Source organism: Oncorhynchus nerka, linkage group LG18 (genome assembly GCF_034236695.1).
Source record: "Oncorhynchus nerka isolate Pitt River linkage group LG18, Oner_Uvic_2.0, whole genome shotgun sequence".
NCBI lineage: Eukaryota > Metazoa > Chordata > Actinopteri > Salmoniformes > Salmonidae > Oncorhynchus > Oncorhynchus nerka.
The window spans coordinates 65541207-65561342 of NC_088413.1; the positions used below are offsets into that span (position 1 = coordinate 65541207).

A 20136-nucleotide genomic window follows, 5' to 3' on the forward strand; every position below is an offset into this window, starting at 1 on the left:
CATCTATAATGTCTTACCGTCATCTATAATGTCTTACCATCATCTTTAAAGTCTTACCGTCATCTATAACGTCTTACCGTCATCTTTAAAGTCTTAACGTCATCTATAATGTCTTACCGTCATCTATAATGTCTTACCGTCATCTTTAATGTCTTACCTGTAATCTATAATGTCTTACCGCCATCTATAATGTCTTACCGTCATCTATAAAGTCTTACCGTCATCTATAACGTCTTACCGTCATCTTTAAAGTCTTAACGTCATCTATAATGTCTTACCGTCATCTATAATGTCTTACCGTCATCTTTAATGTCTTACCTGTAATCTATAATGTCTTACCGCCATCTATAATGTCTTACCGTCATCTTTAATGTCTTACCGTCATCTATAATGTCTTACCGTCATCTATAATGTCTTACCGTCATCTATAATGTCTTACCGCCATCTATAATGTCTTACCGTCATCTATAATGTCTTACCTGTAATCTATAATGTCTTACCGCCATCTATAATGTCTTACCGTCATCTTTAATGTCTTACCATCATCTTTAATGTCTTACCATCATCTATAATGTCTTACCACCATCTATAATGTATTACCGTCATCTTTAATGTCTTACAGTCATCTTTAATGTCTTACCATCATCTATAATGTCTTACCGTCATCTTTAAACTCTTAACGTCATCTATAATGTCTTACCGTCATCTATAATGTCTTACCGTCATCTTTAATGTCTTACAGTCATCTTTAATGTCTTACCATCATCTATGATGTCTTACCGTCATCTTTAAACTCTTAACGTCATCTATAATGTCTTACCACCATCTATAATGTCTTACCGTCATCTTTAATGTCTTACAGTCATCTTTAATGTCTTACCATCATCTATAATGTCTTACCGTCATCTTTAAACTCTTACCACCATCTATAATGTATTACCGTCATCTTTAATGTCTTACAGTCATCTTTAATGTCTTACCATCATCTATAATGTCTTACCATCATCTATAATGTCTTACCATCATCTATAATGTCTTACCATCATCTATAATGTCTTAACGTCATCTATAATGTCTTACCATCATCTATAATGTCTTACCGTCATCTTTAAACTCTTACCGTCATCTATAATGTCTTACCGTCATCTTTAATGTCTTACCATAATCTTTAATGTCTTACCATCATCTTTAATGTCTTATCATCATCTATAATGTCTTACCATCATCTATAATGTCTTACGATCATCTATAATGTCTTACCATCATCTATAATGTCTTACCATCATCTATAATGTCTTACCATCATCTATAATGTGTTACCATCATCTATAATGTCTTAACGTCATCTATAATGTCTTACCATCATCTATAATGTCTTACCATCATCTTTAATGTCTTACCGTCATCTATAACGTCTTACCGTCATCTTTAAAGTCTTAACGTCATCTATAATGTCTTACCGTCATCTTTAATATCTTACCTGTAATCTATAATGTCTTACCGCCATCTATAATGTCTTACCGTCATCTTTAATGTCTTACCATCATCTATAATGTCTTACCATCATATTTAATGTCTTACCATTATCTATAATGTCTTACCATCATCTATAATGTCTTAACGTCATCTATAATGTCTTACCATCATCTATAATGTCTTACCATCATTTTTAATGTCTTACCGTCATCTTTAATGTTTTACCATCATCTATAACGTCTTACCGTCATCTTTAATGTCTTACATTCATCTATAATGTCTTACCGTCATCTATAATGTCTTACCATCATCTTTAATGTCTTACCATCATCTATGTCTTACCGTCATCTTTAAACTCTTAACGTCATCTATAATGTCTTACCATCATCTATAATGTCTTACCGTCATCTTTAAACTCTTAACGTCATCTATAATGTCTTACCGTCATCTATAATGTCTTACCATCATCTTTAATATCTTACCGTCCTCTTTAATGTCTTACCATCATCTATAATGTCTTACCATCATCTATAATGTCTTACCATCATCTATAATGTCTTACCATCATCTATAATGTCTTACCATCATCTCCGCTCACTAGAGAGTTGAGCTGGTCTTCCACACTGGAGCACACCTGAGTGATGAGCTTTTTCTGCACTGTCTTGATCACATCAAAGTTAGGAACATTGTAGACATGTGTGTTGTGGGGAGTTGAGGCCATTTCCTTCAGTTCATCCTCATCTGCTCCTTTGATACCTACATTGTGAAAAACATCTTACAAATTAGCCTGAGAAACGGAGTACTCTGGACATCAGCCATTACAGAATCTCCAGGCACACACAAACTAAAAGCATTATAAGGATGTTCTCAAGAAAGAGCAGTACCTAAGGCAAATATTTCCACTCCAATGTTCCTGAGTCGTTTAGCATACTCCTCCACTGGGTCCTGGGATTTTCCGTCTGTGATGATCATGGCTATCTTCGGAAAGCCTTTCCTGGCGCCAGCCGCCTCCGTAAAGATGTTTTTCAGCAGGTAGTCCATGGCGTCCCCTAGAGACAGAGTGTAACATAATTTACCTTTAAGAAAATAGTGTTACCGAAAATCTTTCAGCGTAAGACAACATTTATTGTCTGTGGGCGGAAGTCTACCTTGAGAACAAGCACGGAAACAGAACATAAAATTGAAGATTTGCACCAATGTTCTAGTTACACACACAAATCTCAAGTTAGGATTCGGTCTTACAAGAATTTACAAATGATCTACAGGCTATTCATGCTGTAAGGGATCAAACACGTCCAAGTAGGCTGTTAAGTCACACAAATCACATATACCTGTCATGGTGTTTCCTCCCTTGTAGGGCAGGGTGTTGATGGCTTTGAGAAGCTCCCCTCGTTTGGAGTGGCGGTTGAGGGGGAACTCAGTGCGGGTGTCTGTGCTGTACTGGACCACGGCCACCCTGGTCTTGTCCTCTCCGATGTCGAAGGCACCAGCCAAGGCACTGATGAAGCTGCGGATATGCTTGAAGTTTTCCCTGCCAACGCTCCAGGAGCCATCCACCAGGAAGACCAGGTCTGCTATGGCATTGACTGGACACTCTGGAGGGGTGGAGAGGGGGATGGGGAGAGAGGCAACACAATTCATTGTCTGAACACAATCTGACAGATTGGTGCACCTTTGTGGTACTCTAATGAAAATATCTGACAGATGATATTCCAACAGTCATGAAGACAAAAATGTGTTTTTATGGACCAAATAATCACTGAAACTTTCAACGGTATTGTTCGGTTTTATGTTTTCAAACCCTAGTGGGTTTTTAAATCACAGATCCATCAGATTCTCTGGAACATCCAAGATGCAATAATTCGCAGGACTTCTATGAATGTCTTGAATCTTAGATCCCCTAGGTCTATTTGACTCTTTATGCGTATGTGCTTCTCACATCTTGTTATTCTCACCTTTTGAAGATTTATTGATAAAACATCAAATATTCTACCGATTTAGCAGGACAATTAGGTCAATTGTGAGAGCGGTAAGAGCGTTCTACCAGATTTTGTATTCGGGACTTCCGGTTCAATTTCCACACAAATCCTACATGGTGGGGAAAGGTAAGCGTGTCTCCCTGTCAATCCACAGACTGGACTCATGGAAAGGCAAAGAACTCCAGTAAAAGGACTTCTGGTCAGAGCAGTAATCCTTTCCACTTCTTTCAACATTTAATTTAAAGGACGGACATGCACCGAGTTGGCATGACAGTGACGTCATCCCACTCATTGGATTATGGGAGCCCAAAAGGAACCCGTTTGCCTCAATGTGAAGACTGTTTTCAATTACGAATTACAGTGTACATTCTCAGCCACTGTCGGTCCACCTGTCTGCTCACACTGTGACAACTCATCAGTACAGAAGGGGTATTTGAGGCTGAGGAAAATATTCCAGAGAAAACTATTATGATTATGATGGAAGTTCATGGACAAACACAAAGAATGTACTGGAAAAATGGTACAGCTATGCGGACAGGCAATGGGCATAGAGGGGATTGGTTGACATTGAGATAAACATACTTACTGATTGCATCTGAAGTCTGAGGTCTCCTTGCTGTTCCACTTGTGTTACTGGATTGAACTGAAACACAAGAGAACTTGAACTGTTATCATGACATCCTGTGTGCCATAGGCCATGTATAAATCCAAGACAATCAACACATCATCAAGCCTCTTCAATGAGATATCAACCACATACATATAAACATATTTTCCTGGTTCATTAGCTATAAATTATTCAAGTTTCAATAATCAAATGTGATTTCCTTCTTCTGATGTGTCTAGAAGCTAACGCTATAAACTCTAATTTGTTCCATTAAACATCGTATGTTTTTCATCTCACTTGGCAGCTACACCATAGACAGCTGGAGGCTTGAAACTATGTAATTGGCCCATTGTTCCTATGGCTGAGTGATCTGATCTGAGGTTAAACCCTTTTGATATCAGCCCACATCAGGCTTTTGGGAAAGCCATCTGACTTTTCACACAAGTTATTTTTAACCTTGTAACAGCATCAGAATATATCACTGGGCCCAAGCTTCCTGCCATCCAGGACCTATATACCAGGCAGTGTCAGAGGAAAGCCCAAAAAATTGCCAAGGACTCCAGCCATCCTAGTCATAGACTGTTCTCTCTGCTACCACACGGCAAGCTGTACCGGAGTGCCAAGTCTAGGTCAAAAAGGCTTCTTAACAGCTTCTACCCCCAAGCCATAAGACTCTTGAACAGTTAATCAAATGGCTACCAGGACTAATTGCATTGTCCCCACCCCACATTTTTACGCTGCTTCTACTCCCTGTTTATAATCCATGCATAGTCACTTTACCTCTACCTACATGTACATATTACCTCAATTACATTGGCTAACTGGTGCCCCCTCACATTGACCCTGTACCGGAACCCTCTGCACAGGAACCCCCTGTATATAGCTTTGCTACTGTTATTTTATTGTTGCTCCTTAATTATTTGCTACATTTCAACTTATTTTTAAGTAATTTAAGCATTTCACTTTAAGGTCTACACCTGTTGTATTTGGTGCAGGAGACGCATTTGTTTTGATTTGAATATTGAGCACTTACTAGTGAGCTGGCCAAAGATGGGTATACTCTCCTCTGTGCCATCATAGGAAATGATGGACACTGAGTAGTCCAGATCAGGAGTCAGGTCTGGGATAGACGTCTTTGTAGCAGTGGCTGGGAGGTTAAACTCTTTGGCTGGTTCATCTGGGATATAGAGAATGGGTTGCCATTAGCATTGGTGCAAATTAGCATTCAGCTTGGCATGAAAGGCTATAACTAGTAAGGCAAACGTCAATTAACTGCTGAGATCAATAAATACGAACCTGTATCCGATACAACTTGTATTCTGTAGCCTTGTATCCTTTGCGAAGGTTTTCTCCATGACATTTGCACTGTGTTCTCATTTAGAATTTTAAATTTCAAGTCTGAGGGGGGCTCCACTGCAAACAAAAGAGGAACTGATGTTAACTTACTTGTGAGCAAAACATGGGTATGAGTATATAAGTGTTGATCAAGTATTTCAGCAAGGCATTTTATATCAAGCATTCACATTTAGCCCAACGATAAACACTTCATGACTGAAGTTGAGACGTTCATTGTTGAGGGAGACAAAAACCCACATCCATGGTAAATGTGACAAAAAATAAACTTACAACAACATTTAAAAAGTGTGAGAAGCCATTTTGGAAAACAAAATGGCATTTGTTTGAGTTGCACAACCAGGTGACCCTAGTCAGCAACTCAAGCACCGGAAGTCTGGAGTAAACAACATTAATACAGACCAACTCCACACAAAACTCCCCTAAGGACAAACATTGAGTGAACCATCCAATACATGCTGAGTGCAGTCATTACCACGCATGCCCAACCAACCAGCACCAACAGGTTGCTCTCAAGTCATGGAGTTGATTGGAACAACACACAAGTACAACAACATTTTCATTCCAACATTATTGATTATACAATGGAGTCAAGATTGCCAGGTAATGTTGATGGCATTTGCTGATTTTAACACATGTTATATATACAGAGTATATATACATATTTTGACAAACTATTTGTATATTTAGAGACTAGCACAAGTCATTGGCATAAATCCATTGCAAACCTTGCAAAAAGAATACACAATGTGTCACGGGAGACTGTTGTGTACGTTCTTTTCATTGGCAGAGTGAACAGCATGGCATGAGGTGCTGGGACACTGCTTGCCTTACACAGACAACATGAAGAGAGAGTTGAGATACAGAGGAAAATCATTTACAAATATATTGAAAAAAATAAAACAACAGATGCCATCTGACAACAACACACGTGTCCACATTGAGCTGGTTGCCACGGCACCATGCACATGTACATGAGAAAGTTGTTTAGAACAACTTGACAAATTGGATGAAAGTTTCCATGTACATGACGGACCACACGCAGAGATAATAAACATATTTTAACACGAGATTCTTCCTCAGTTGGGGTTCACATGCAACCTATTTAGATCAGCTGAGTGTTGAGTGACCTTTCACCTTTATGTGAGTACAGTTAAATGGGAAACAAAAGTGTTTGGACATATAAACATGTACTTGAGGGTAAACAGAATAACAAGATAGCTAGAACTGTGAGAATGTAAGAGTCTTAACATCTACGAAGTGAGGTGCTGTAGGAGTACCTCTTCCTCCTCTAGCCTATGTCTGTATAGGCATTTCTTATATGCTACATACTATAGTCCATGATGATGATGAGTATGTGATGAAGACATACATGCCAAGGCTGGCCTTGCAGACCATGTCAGCAGGTGGGTGGCATGCAAGCTGTTGAGGAGGGGCAGTGGGATGGGATGCAAGAATATCATTGTAAAATACCCACTGAGAAAGCCACAGCTCAGGACACACTGAATGCACAGGCGGACAACAACTAGGACCTGAACTAAGCTGCTATTGGTACACAGTAAAAGAGGATCACCAACCTGACATCAATTCAGGGGGCCCGGGAAAGCTCCCCTCATGTCTCCAAGAAAGTCTCTGAACAAGAATAAATAAACCCACTTGGGGGTAGCAAGGGGTGTTGAGTAAAGGGGAGGTGGGGAGATGGAGGGGGAAGTTGGGTAAGGAAAGTGGGTAGGGAGGGGTGTTAAGTAAAGGGGAGGTGGGGAGATGGAGGGGGAAGTTGGGTAAGGAAAGTGGGTAGGGAGGGGTGTTAAGTAAAGGGGAGGTGGGGAGATGGAGGGGGAAGTTGGGTTAGGAAAGAGGGTAGGGAGGGGTGTTGAGTAAAGGGGAGGTGGGGAGATGGAGGGGGAAGTTGGGTAAGGAAAGTGGGTAGGGAGGGGTGTTGAGTAAAGGGGAGGTGGGGAGATGGAGGGGGAAGTTGGGTAAGGAAAGTGGGTAGGGAGGGGTGTTGAGTAAAGGGGAGGTGGGGAGATGGAGGGGGAAGTTGGGTAAGGAAAGTGGGTAGGGAGGGGTGTTGAGTAAAGGGGAGGTGAGGAGATGGAGGGGGAAGTTGGGTAAGGAAAGTGGGTAGGGAGGGGTGTTGAGTAAAGGGGAGGTGGGGAGATGGAGGGGGAAGTTGGGTAAGGAAAGTGGGTAGGGAGGGGTGTTGAGTAAAGGGGAGGTGGGGAGATGGAGGGGGAAGTTGGGTAATGAAAGTGGGTAGGGAGGGGTGTTGAGTAAAGGGGAGGTGGGGAGATGGAGGGGGAAGTTGGGTAAGGAAAGTGGGTAGGGAGGGGTGTTGAGTAAAGGGGAGGTGGGGAGATGGAGGGGGAAGTTGGGTAAGGAAAGTGGGTAGGGAGGGGTGTTGAGTAAAGGGGAGGTGGGGAGATGGAGGGGGAAGTTGGGTAAGGAAAGTGGGTAGGGAGGGGTGTTGAGTAAAGGGGAGGTGGGGAGATGGAGGGGAACGTTGGGTAAGGAAAGTGGGTAGGGAGGTTGTTCTCACTCACAAGAGTAAAGAGCTGTGTCACTTTGCTCAAGCTGTTTGAGCATTGTTGTAGAAAAAGTAGTAAATAGTTGGAAACACAGTTGTTACAGAGTTGTTACTGCGCACATTTTCTGTTCAATCTTCTCATCTTGCATTTTAACATACTTTTCTAAAACAAGACATTGAAAAGAAAGAATTGAAGATATAAAATAATCACAATAAACATTGGTGGATATCTTTTCGGTCGAGTTCCCTCAACAGGCGTGGATGCACATCACAGCACCCTGGTTGACCAGAGAACACCTCTGCCTTTCCCATAAGCCAGACTCTGGCTACTGTCAGTAACATTCGTCTACAGCCAGTCAGTCATTCAGAGGAAAGAGCTATGACTCTCCAAAAGAGGCAGAAGGGATGCCAAAGTAATTTCGCAACATGTACTGACAAAAATTACTACAAATTTACTTTTCATATGGATCGCAACTCAACGTTTTCGAGAATGCCACATTATCTTTGTCTTTGCCCTGTCTGAGGATTAATTTCCATTCCGTTAGTGAAGATATATGGGAGTAGACATCGGACTCCCCAAAAAAGCTTTCAGGGGAAATAATCAGAACTTTCCATTTTGGGTTTTTGTCTTTGGTCTGAAAATGTTTTTTCACTTCAAAAAAACATAAGAATTGAATTCTCACGTTTTGAACATCAGGGATATTGAAACTATGATCTCACATTTCTACAAATGATCATGTCATGACCACTTATTTTGTTTGGCGATCGAAATATGAGAAATACTCAAATCTAGAACAGCTAATGTAAACTTAGTCAACTTAGTTGACATAATTACAGAGGGGAATAACTAAACCATGAAATGATTTTAGTTTTACTTATTTTTAGTGTACTTTTGTTTTAGAACACATCATTGGAATATAAATAAAAAATCCTATCTAATTTTCAATGAAGGAATGACTATAGAGTCCTGGATTCTTTTACCAAACCATAACATCAATACGACTATGGTTACACATGATGGTTTCAGAGCCCTGTGAGGACTCTGACATCAACATAAAAGTCAGATCCAACTGTTGAGACAGTAATGTCACATACTGGGTATTACAGATGACTGTTGACGACATAATACCAGATTCCCTGATTTCTCATTGGCATAGCTGGAGACATTTCCTGATTTTGGTTTCATGACAGAGTTTGTATATGTCCTATCATAATTATAAAAACTAATTTAGAATATATTATATACATGTACCAGGATTGAGTAAATACAATTGTAACTATTCTGAAATAACTTATAATACATTACAGAACAAGAGACGAGGTTCAGGACAAGTCAAATCAAGCACAATACACACATAACTGGGTATAATTTTATTAATCATACTGTACAATGCATTAGGGTTGTTTCCATGTGATAGTAGGTCCACACACAATAAAACCCCTACATCCTAAACACTGTAATCAAACAACTAGAGAGAGAGAGAGCGAGAGAGAGAGAGAGAGTTGGAGGGTATATGAAAAGGTTTGACAGGAGGGATAGGGGGAAGGGACATTTACCTTGAGCTTCAACTGTGGAGAATAACACAGCAACAAAGGCAGCCACGGCCAGCGACAGCCTTATCTTCATTTTTATACGTTATGGGTCAGCAGCACATGAATCAATCTGAGAAGAGAGTTGCAATCAAATGTTCAAACCCATTTAGTGTAGCGTTGGGATGAGAGTGGCCAGAATGTCACGAGCCCTTGAAAGGGAATAGATTACATTTGCCTGACTGAAAAGACATCTGCCAGTGGAGGAATTTACCTAAACCACTGTCTGGCAAAATTTGGTTCAATGAAAGAGAGAAAAAAGTAGACCTATTTAACGACCTAACTTCTGTCACTTTATGCACGGTTATCTCAAAAAATATAATCACTTTTTTTCTGAACTATATTCGTTATTAATCATAAGTAGTCTAAAAAATGATTTCGTTCACTCACTGTTAATAAATAATGTAATCATAATTAAACCTGTTGCATGGGTTAGGCTCATATATTATAAAAGTATATATATTATGTAGAATAAAAAACTTTTGCCAAAACAATATGCCCAATAGCAAATGTATCATTGCTTTAAAGTAAAGTTTTACCAATTATCAACTAATATATTGATTACTTTGGCTAAACTATTCTCCTTCGATGCGCATACTCTCATACAGTATAATTATTGATTACACACTGGGTCCAGAAATAATCCAACATAGACGTGTTTCTTTATGGACAAACTATAACCTAAAGAATTAACCGACCGCGAAAAAAATCACTAATCTTCCCAGAAATAAATTAATATTTGCGTTCCTGTATCCAAGTCTTTGAAAAGGTGCATAAATAGCACATACAGATTGGCACAATGTCTTATTCATTGAAAGGCATTTATTTTGTATGAATTTTGAATTATTTCTAATCAACAGCAGGATAAAATAAAATATTTGTAGCTCACCTGGTCAATTCTGACAGAATAAAGTCAAAAAATGTAAATGCAGTCTCGTTGAAGATAACTTTTACGAATAGATAACTTTTAAGAGCTCTGGGTATACCCTTCTCTCCTCTAGCTGGCTACTGGAAGCTCCAACAGCAGATGTACAAGAAGGAAGTCTCTGTCCAAGTGGGTAGAATCTTTCCACAATCTGCTACTTAATAGGGGGCTGTTCCCAACTCTCTTTTTACCGCCGTAAACTCTTACGAAAGTCCACCGGTAAACCTTGCCATGGTTTGATATGTGAAACATTCACCAGTGGGAATACACTTCGGGGAAGTGAATTCTTTTCTGCATTCCTTTGGCACATCACGATCTTCTGTCTTAAGTACCTATAACGGGTTAACAGGGATAATGTGAGTCACAGTCTATATAGCCAGTCAACCCTGAGGAAATTCAAATGTAGGCTATATTAAGTTTTAAAAAATGGTCTACTTACTATTTCAGTGAAAGTATTTGTTCAATCAATAAAAACCAGCTGAATTTACTATACAAACGACTCGTTCGTGGATTTTCTTGTGGATCTCTCTGAGAATATATGCAGTCGCCAGGGCAACCTAGACTACATGCGGGTAATTTGTAAACATACAATTCCACCGATTTTAAAACACAATGACACGGTCCTACATTTAATGACAACTGCAAACAATAAACTATATAACTTATTTAGTACAATTTCACTTGATTAAGTAATTGTACGGGACAGGTAGTCCCAGTGGTGTATCGGAGGGTATACCCACTTATTTTCTTATTATTATTCACTTCTTAACCCCCATTGATACGTATGAAAGTGGTGTAGTGGACGTATACGCCGTATAAATTAATAGGGTTGATGGAAAGGATAGGAATGTCTAGCTTAAAATATTGATAAACTATTATTTATTCACATTTTAGAGGCAGCAATGTTCACACTGCAAATTGGCCTATGCATGGATATTCCAAAATGCAATTAGCGGGAAAACACCATTAAAAAATGCAGAAGGGACTTAAAGAAGGAGGAGGGACTTAAAGATGCAACAACTATCATGGTTTGATAATATGATTAGGATAATGCATTTAGCTGATATACAATGAAAAACCGTTGACATAAACCAATAGAACAGGGGAACGCATACGAGTAAGTCTATCAAAATAATTGCCTCCACGTTTCTACGGTGGGGTTTTGGCTGTAGGCTACTTTGAAGCAAGGTAAGACATGCTTCATAATATGAAGTAAAACGTCCAGGTTTAAAACAATTAAGGAACGGGAAAAATATAGCGATGTTAATAATAGGTCTCACTGTCTTCTGGTAGATGGAAAGGCTTTCCCAAAAACATTCTCTATTAAGTGTAGGTATAAAGTAGCCCATGCCCACTCAGAATCATATGATTATTTGCATCAATCCAGTGGCCATTACTTTAGCAAACTCCTTCTCATGCGCTACAGAAACACCTCTAATCAAACAATTTAATTGAAGGGTAACTACTATAATAAATCCACATTTCTTCGATTTGTCCAACCACAAAATTGGTCTCCTGGTGTGGTTTAAGCATTGTTATGGACTTAAAACATACCATTTTGTTTTTCTGTAAAAAAATAATAATAATTTTAAAGCATGATGTGGAATGTTTGAAACCTGTGAATTTCTGACTCCGTCATCTGTTGTAGACATACTATTAGCCTACTGCACAGTACAGTTTGGGTTGGCCTGACTGTGAAAGACCCATATGGGATTCAAAATTTTAGGTCATTCAGAGTGTATGTCACTGTTTCTCACAATTTTTCCACATGGGGTGCCTTTCCTTCACTGTTTTGATATTTTCTTTAGCTAAATTTGAGCGTAACCACTACTACACCACTGGGTAGCCCATATCAACAGCCTTGAACAGCTTGGGTTTCATTGAGGCAGTGTCACCTCCTGGGATGATTGTAAACATGGTAAAATGTCCCTCATTTCATGATCAGTGAGGGCCTCTAGTGTTTAAAAGCAGGAAATACACTTTGGGCAGAGCATTGAAAGTCAACCACATGCACAGAAGTAACCATTATCCTATAGGCCCAGGGGCTTTTGTCCCATATAATGGTTTATCTATTGGTTCATGTACACAATCACAGCTAAAAACAGAATTGCTATAGACAAATTATACATATTCTGTATCTAAAAATAAATAAATAACTCTTTATATCAGATGTATTGAGATTTTGAAATGATAACATTCACATGGATACGACTTTGTATTGTGGTTGTTTTATTCTCTATGGTACATTCATTGAACAATCAATAAATATTGATCCCATGCATGAAACAAATTGGCATTATTGACAGGACAAAAAAAAAATCTCCCAGATCATACATCTGTACCAGAGAAGATTCATTTAGGGATGGAAATGGATAAGGGCACTCATGCCTTCTTGGGCATTGCTGCATTGAGGAGTTCATACACGACAAATCCACTTCCTGTGAAGAGAGGAGAAAGATGTTTTATATAACAGGCATAGGGGCGGTAGGTAGCCTAGTGGTTAGAGTGTTAGACTAGACCCGGAAGGTTGCAAGATCGAATCCCCGAGCTGAAAAGGTAAATATCTGTCGTTCTGCCCCTGATCAAGGCAGTTAACCCACTGTTCCTAGGCCATTGAAAATAAGAACTTGTTCTTAACTGACTTGCCTAGTTAAATAAAGGTCAAATAAAAAAAAATAGCAGGAAATGTGAGAAACTGGTATTTGACTCCACTGTTTGTAGTTAGACCTGATCTATATTATTTGATCATATGCTGTAAAAATTCCATTAGCACTTACAATCAATGTTACATTCAAGGAGGGTCATATCAGGGCTGTACAACAAGTAATGCATACTTACCAAAGACTGTAAGGGCCATCGTTGCCCTGTACAGAATAGCATCCTTGGCTCCTCCCTTCAGATGGACTGGTATCCCGTTATCTGCCTGTGTAAACAGGAAGAAGAGGAAATTAGCCTATAAATGATATTCAGAAGTATGCAAAGAAGCCCTTCATAGCAACATATATGAACCACAAACTAAATGGTTCGGTCTGGGTGGTGGCTGTATTTTAAAATGGTCTAAGCACTTTTGCACCACCTGAATATTTCCTTAATCAACACACACTGCACTACAATAGCCCCAATTATTTTGTGAGATGTTTAGAACTGCAATTAAAACAAGTAAACGTTTTTAAAATATTTATACTTATTGGAAAGCAAAGTTCTACTTGGGACATATTACAGCCTAACCTAATACAAACGGAAACACCATGAACATTATGACCTTAAAAGGATCAGGAAATTCTTAGGCTAAGATGAAAACCAACAACAAATTGCAGAAAAGCAGCCTCCCGGGTGGCGCAGTGGTCTAAGGCACTGTGCCACCAGAGATTCTGGGTTCGAGCCCAGGCTCTGTCGCAGCCGGCCACGACCATGAGGCGATGCACAATTTTAAAGCAGGGCAATGGACATCCTCTGGGTGTTATGCAAGATTTAGCAAAGCACTGATATCAAAAGTCTCATTTTGTATCAGCTGTTTGCATATCACACTGCATGCAAAATTAGTCAGCCCAGCCCAAACTAAGAGTGAACCTATGAGCAAACGTCATAAATACTTATCTTTCAGGCTACAATGGTGGGAAAATAAGATTCTGTTTCCAGAACCTGAGAATAAAGTGCAAACTTTAACCTTAGCATTACTGCACCATTACTAGTCAAACAAGATTGAACACAAATATTGACTGTCAAAATTAGGTAAACAAAACCAGAACAGAATTGTCAACTTTTAAAAACAGTATTTGAGCGTCGGTAGACAGGTGTTCCATTCCACATTTCCACTCCATCGCCATCTGCCTCTCTTGGCCCTAGAGCTTACCTGGAACAGCTTCTGCTTCTCCTTGACCATGTTGTCCACTAGTCTGCGGGCACTACTAGAGATAGTCCGGCTGGACAGCTGCTGAAGTCTCTAAACATATAGGTGATCAGGAAGAGATGCAGAAAAATAAAAACATTAACTGGAAATGATTACTGAAGTATTTACATGTGCACTAACTAATAACCTTGCTTTAGCTACAATACATGACCAAAAGAATGTGGACACCTGCTTGTTGAACATCTAATTCCAAAATCATGGGCATTAATATAGAGTTGGTCCCCCCTTTGCTGCTATAACAGCCACTCCACTCTTCTGGGAAGTTGGAACATTGCTGCGGGGACTTGCTAAGAGCATTAGTGAGGTCGGGCACTGATGTTGGGTGATTAGGCCTGGCTAGCAGTCGGCGTTCCAATTAATCCCAAAGGTGTTCGATGGGGTTGAGGACAGGGCTCTGTGCAAGTGTAATGGCTTCCGTCCCTCTCCTCGCCCCTACCTGGGCTCGAACCAGGGACCCTCTGCACACATCGACAACAGCCACCCTCAAAGCATCGTTACCCATTTCTCCACAAAAGCCGTGGCTCTTGCAGAGCAAGGGGAACAACTACTTCAAGGTCTCAGAGCAAGTGACGTCACCGCTTGAAACGCTATTAGCGCGCATCACTGCTAACTAGCCAGCCATTTCACATCGGTTATACAAGCCAGTCAAATTCTTCGACACGGATCTCAACAAACAATTTCTGTATGGACCTCGCTTTGAGCACAGGGGTAATTGTCATACTGAAACAGGAAAGGGCCTCCCCCAAACTGTTGCCACAAAGCAGGAAGCACAGAATCGTCTAGAATGTCACTAGCATCTGTAGCGTTAAGATTTCCCTTCACTGGAACTAAGAAGCCAAGCCAAACCATTCCTCCTCCACCAAACTTTACAGTTGGCACTATGCATTCAGGCAGGTAGCGTTCACCTGGCATCCACCAAACACAGATTTGTCCGTCAGACTGCCAGATGGTGGGGCGTGATTCATCACGAGCTATACGGCGAGCTATACACCACTCCAGCCGACGCTTGGCATTGTGTGCGGCTGCTCGGCCATGGAAACCCATTTTATGAAGCTCCCGACAAACAGTTATTGTGTCGACGTTGCTTCTTGAGGCAGTTTGGAACTCTGTAGTGCACGTTGCAACTGAGGCCAGAAGATTTTTAGGAACTACGCACTTCAGCACTATTCTGTCCTGTTTTGTGAGCTTGGGTAGCCTACCACTTTACAGCTCAGTCGTTGGTGCTCCAAGACGTTTCCACTTCACAATAACAGCACTTACAGTTGACCAGGGCAGCTCTAGCAGGGCAGAAATTTGACAAACTGACTTGTTGGAAAGATGGCATCCTATGACAGCACCATGTTGAAAGTCACTGACCTCTTTAGTAAGGCCATTCTACTGTCAATGTTTGTCTATGTAGACTGCCTGGCTGTGTACTCGATTTTATAAACCTGTCAGCAAGGGGTGTGGCTGAAATAGCCAAATCCATTAATTTGAAGGGGTGTCCACATACCTTTGTATATACTGTATAATGTACACCTTCTGCTAGATACTGTAGATCTAGCCAACATAATTGGTCCATTAGAAAGCCATGTAGCTAGCTGTGATTCTAGACAGTTGAGCATAAATTATGCCGTGTTCAAAACCACTGGTAACTCGGAAATCTCAGACTTCCAAGCTTTCAAGACAACTGGGAAGTCGGGGGAAAAACAAGCTCCGACTGGGGAACATATTTTTGAATGTCAACTCGTAATTTCAAGTCGGAAACTCTGGAATCTTTCTAGAGCTCCGACTTTCCGAAATGAAGATCATTGATGCCATGATTTGACCTAAAAGTTCCCAATTATCCTGAAAGCACCATTAATCCTCCACACACATACATTAAAGCTACAATGTAACTTTTTGGGCTACCTGACCAAATTCACATTTTAGTTATAGATCATTCATTCAAGTTGAAAGCAAGTCTAATAAGCGGTAGATCTGTTGTGTGTGTGCTATGTCTATGCTTCCCGTACTAAAGGTTCTGCGTCTTTTACTTTCGGTTTTCTACACCAGCTTCAAACAGATGAATATACAATATTTTTGGTAATGGAAAATATATTTCATATCGGTTTAGATGGTACAATTATTCTTTACACAATGACTGCTTGTTTTGTCACAACCTGAAATTAGGCGGACTATTAGAATTTTAGCAACCAGGAAGCGTAGCGCATCTTTAAGTGTCAGATGACGTAAACCCTGTTCCAAAAAATAGCCATTCACATGACAAGTGTACGTGCAAACGCCACCTTTTACAACACATGGATAGTTAGATAGAGCTAGTCAGAATATTCCTAGCTAACCTATGCGACCTTCACACTTGTGGATGACAATTCAAGACTGTGGAAGAGAATACGTGGCAAGCTAGGTTTAGCTGATTGAATAACTACTATGTAGTTACTCATTTGGTTAGCTTACCAAGTAGCTAACGTGTCATTCTAGCTAGGTTAACAATATACTGTATAAAAACAGGTGTGTTTAGATCAGAAGGCTATAACTTGATTGTCAAGCAAGTGTAAAATATCAGGTGATAGCTAGCTAGTATGCCAACTACCCTGACAAAAAATGCTAGTTAGTCAACGGTTAACGTTACACGCTAGCTTAGCAACATAGCTCGGTAGCTTAGAGTTCACTTGAGGAGGCATTATGTCAGATAACGGCAGTAGCCAAAAATAAAACATCGAATAGCGTACACAAATACATAACAATTGGTCGAATATATAATTGAACGCTTACCATAAATTGTCTGTACATTTTGGTAAACTTCTAGGTGAGTGCACAAGGACACTTTGAAAACCTATCTACTGTGCTTCCGGTGATATCCCAAGATTCTTTATGGCGAATAAATTGCAGTTGTCAGTCACTAGAGAGGAAGACGGTGAGAGTGGCCCAACTCGGCAGAAACTCTGTCTCCCTCCAGCAGGTGGCGTTGTTTCGCCCACCAAGCAAGGAGTTTTTGTATGGAAATCAATGAGAGTTGAATTTGGTCCCCCCAAAATAATGGCTTATTTGCTAAGTGAGGTTAATTTGATAAAATGGAAGTTGCGTAATGCTTAACATGTTACGAGTGTACTGATATAAGTAGGACACGTGACATCCCGACAAAGCTGAGAAAAAACACCTTATATGGGAGTTGTCTCGTGATGGCTATGCATATTCATAAATTGAGGCTAGTAGCATAGCATTTTTATATTTTTTTTAATTCAAAATACAGGTCAACAATTTAGATTCTTACATCATACAAAACAGAACTCAGGTATTAACGAGAAAATACTGAAACAAAAAAATATATATATATAAAAAAAAAAAACAATTCTAGTGCAATTGTAATCACTCTGAAAAATCTTACTGTAATGATTTAGACATTTTTTATTGTTATTGTTCACAAGGGTTAATGTTTTAATAAAATAGTTCAATTCAATCAAAAAAATTAATTTTGGTGTAGAATTTTGGAATTTCTGTTTGTGTATGAAGTATTTGGCAACAAGAATAAAATAATTCACAATCATTTCAGTGGTCTTGTTATCATTGCAATAGTAACATATTATATCTTTCATGTCAAAAACATAGCTAGTGTTCATAATGGTATATAAGGTTTTCCCAAAATTCTGACACAAATTTACATTCAAAGAACAAGTGAGACAGATTCTCACCTTCTTTTTCACAGAAAATGCAAATATCATCAATTGCCACAAATTTGGATATCATATAATTAGATGGATATATCTTATGTAAAATGTTAAAGTGTACTTCCTTAACTTTGTTTGGTATACAATATTTGTAAGGCCTTAACCATGCATTTTTCCAGACAATGTCAGGAATAAGCATGTTCCAGAAAAACTTTCCTCTCGGTGTAAGTTGGTTTTGTGAATGAAGAATTTGTCTTATATATTTATTACAACAAGATTTCTCAAGTAAGCCCACGCCTTCCAATCTGAGTTCTGGATAAACTTTGTGATCATTACCAAAGCTAAGATGAGTTTTCATTCGTGTATTTAAACCACTGGGAACAGCTTTAATCACAGAAATTAACTCTCTGAAAGGTATTGGAAACTATTTCAATGTTATAAATTGTTCATATGTGAGAATATTACCCTTGTGGTCAAAAAACATCTAAAACAAAGTCAATATTCCTCTCGTGCCAGCTGGGGTAGAACAATGACTTATTCCTTACAGTTATGTCTGAATTATTCCACAAAGGCTAGTAGCATAGCATCTCTCTCCATTGAATACAGGCGGTTGACGTCACCAACCCTCATCGAAATTAATAAAACGATTACAATAATGTGTGCACACCGCCCACAAAATGAGGTGGAAACTGAGCTGCACTTCCTAACCTCCTGCCAAATGTATGACCATTTAAAGACACACATTTCCCTCAGATTACACAGACCCTGCCCACTTTAATAAATGGAACACTAGTTCACTTTAATTCTGTCTACATATCTTGCATTACCCATCTCATATGTATATACTGTATCCTATACTATTCTACTGTATTTTATTCTATGTCTCTCTGACATTGCTCGTCCATATATTTAAATATGCTTAATTCCATTATTTTGTGTGTGTATTGGGTATATGTTGTGTGTTTGTCGAATATTACTTGGTAGATATTACTTTACTGTCGGAGCTAGAAGCACAAGTATTTTGCTACACCCGCAATAACATCTTTTAAGCACGTGTATGTGACCAATAACATCTTTTAAGCACCCGTATGTGACCAATAGCATTTCATTTGATTTGACCCACAAAGAATTCGAAAACAAATCCAATTTTGATAAACTCCCATATCTCTTGGGTGAAATACCACAATGTGCAATCACAGCAGCAAGATTTGTGACCTGTTGCCATAAGAAAAGGGCAACCAGTGAAGAACAAACACCATTGTAAATACAACCTATATTTCTATGTATTTATTTTCCCCTTTGTACTTTAACTATTTGCACATCGTTACAACACTGTATAACGCTATAATACGACATATGAAATGTCTCTATTCCTTTGGAACGTTTGTGAGTGTAATGTTTACTGTACATTGTTTATTTCACTCTTGTTTATTATCTATTTCACTTTCTTTGGCAATGTAGACATATGTTACCCATGCCAATAAAACCCTTAAATTGTATGCACCAATTCAAAGAAAGGATAGGCGGGAGCTGGACATCCAGCTGTGCCGCTTTGCCGACAACGACTCGCATTGTTATGGCGGCGAGACATATCTTGTCAGAAAATCCATAATCTTTGTCACTTGTTAACACAGCCATAGTCTCGCGTTGCCATACCCCCCAGAATCACGCTGAGGCTACCACAGCCACAAAGCCCAAAACGTACAAATGTATGAAAACAAAATACAAAACAAAATCTTAATTGAAAGTTAGGGTAAGTCATACGGTTAGTAGTGTGATTAGGGTTAGGTTTCAAATCAGATTTTAAGAAGATAAATTGTAGAAAGAGGTGAGGTTTAGCCATAACTATGACTTTGCGGCTGTAGTAACTAGAGACGACCGGAAATTGCTGCAATATGTTCACACGCTGCTCATTGGTTGCTTTGTGTGAAGGCTGGACCCTTGTAGACTGGTGCTAGTGTAACGATCAGATATTTTGTATAATTTTACATTTGTATTTATTAGGGATCCCCATTAGTTGGTGCCAAGTCAGCAGCTACTCTTCCTGGGATCCCAAACACATTAAAGTACTAACATTGAATATAAAGCAAAAGATAAAACAGTACATCATATTATTATTACA

At 39.3% G+C, this 20136-nt stretch overlaps 2 protein-coding genes across 3 annotated transcripts in view; both read right to left on the reverse strand.

Moving 5' to 3' along the window:
* LOC115146346 (collagen alpha-1(XII) chain-like) overlaps positions 1-10710 on the reverse strand; it is a 93694-nt gene extending 82984 nt beyond the window's left edge. The window contains exons 1-8 of one of the 2 annotated variants that reach the window (XM_029688371.2): positions 10422-10705; positions 9500-9605; positions 5359-5475; positions 5096-5239; positions 4042-4098; positions 2808-3071; positions 2361-2525; positions 2059-2232 (exon numbers count right to left, since the gene is read on the reverse strand). In XM_029688371.2, coding sequence (XP_029544231.1) covers positions 2059-2232; positions 2361-2525; positions 2808-3071; positions 4042-4098; positions 5096-5239; positions 5359-5475; positions 9500-9569 — 991 coding nt within the window. In that variant the 5' untranslated portion in view covers positions 9570-9605; positions 10422-10705. Of the gene's footprint in view, positions 1-2058; positions 2233-2360; positions 2526-2807; positions 3072-4041; positions 4099-5095; positions 5240-5358; positions 5476-9499; positions 9606-10421 lie in introns of both variants that reach the window. The other variant, XM_029688372.2, reaches the window with a different exon arrangement.
* Positions 10711-12663: 1953 nt separating this feature from the next.
* Positions 12664-17254, reverse strand: LOC115146361 (cytochrome c oxidase subunit 7A2, mitochondrial-like). The gene is made up of 4 exons (XM_029688395.2): positions 17122-17254; positions 14311-14400; positions 13296-13380; positions 12664-12895 (listed from the first exon to the last, which is right to left on the reverse strand). The coding sequence occupies exons 1-4, from the start codon at positions 17137-17139 to the stop codon at positions 12840-12842; spliced, it is 249 nt and encodes an 82-aa protein (XP_029544255.2). The 5' UTR covers positions 17140-17254; the 3' UTR covers positions 12664-12839.
* Between the last annotated feature and the right edge of the window lie 2882 nt (positions 17255-20136).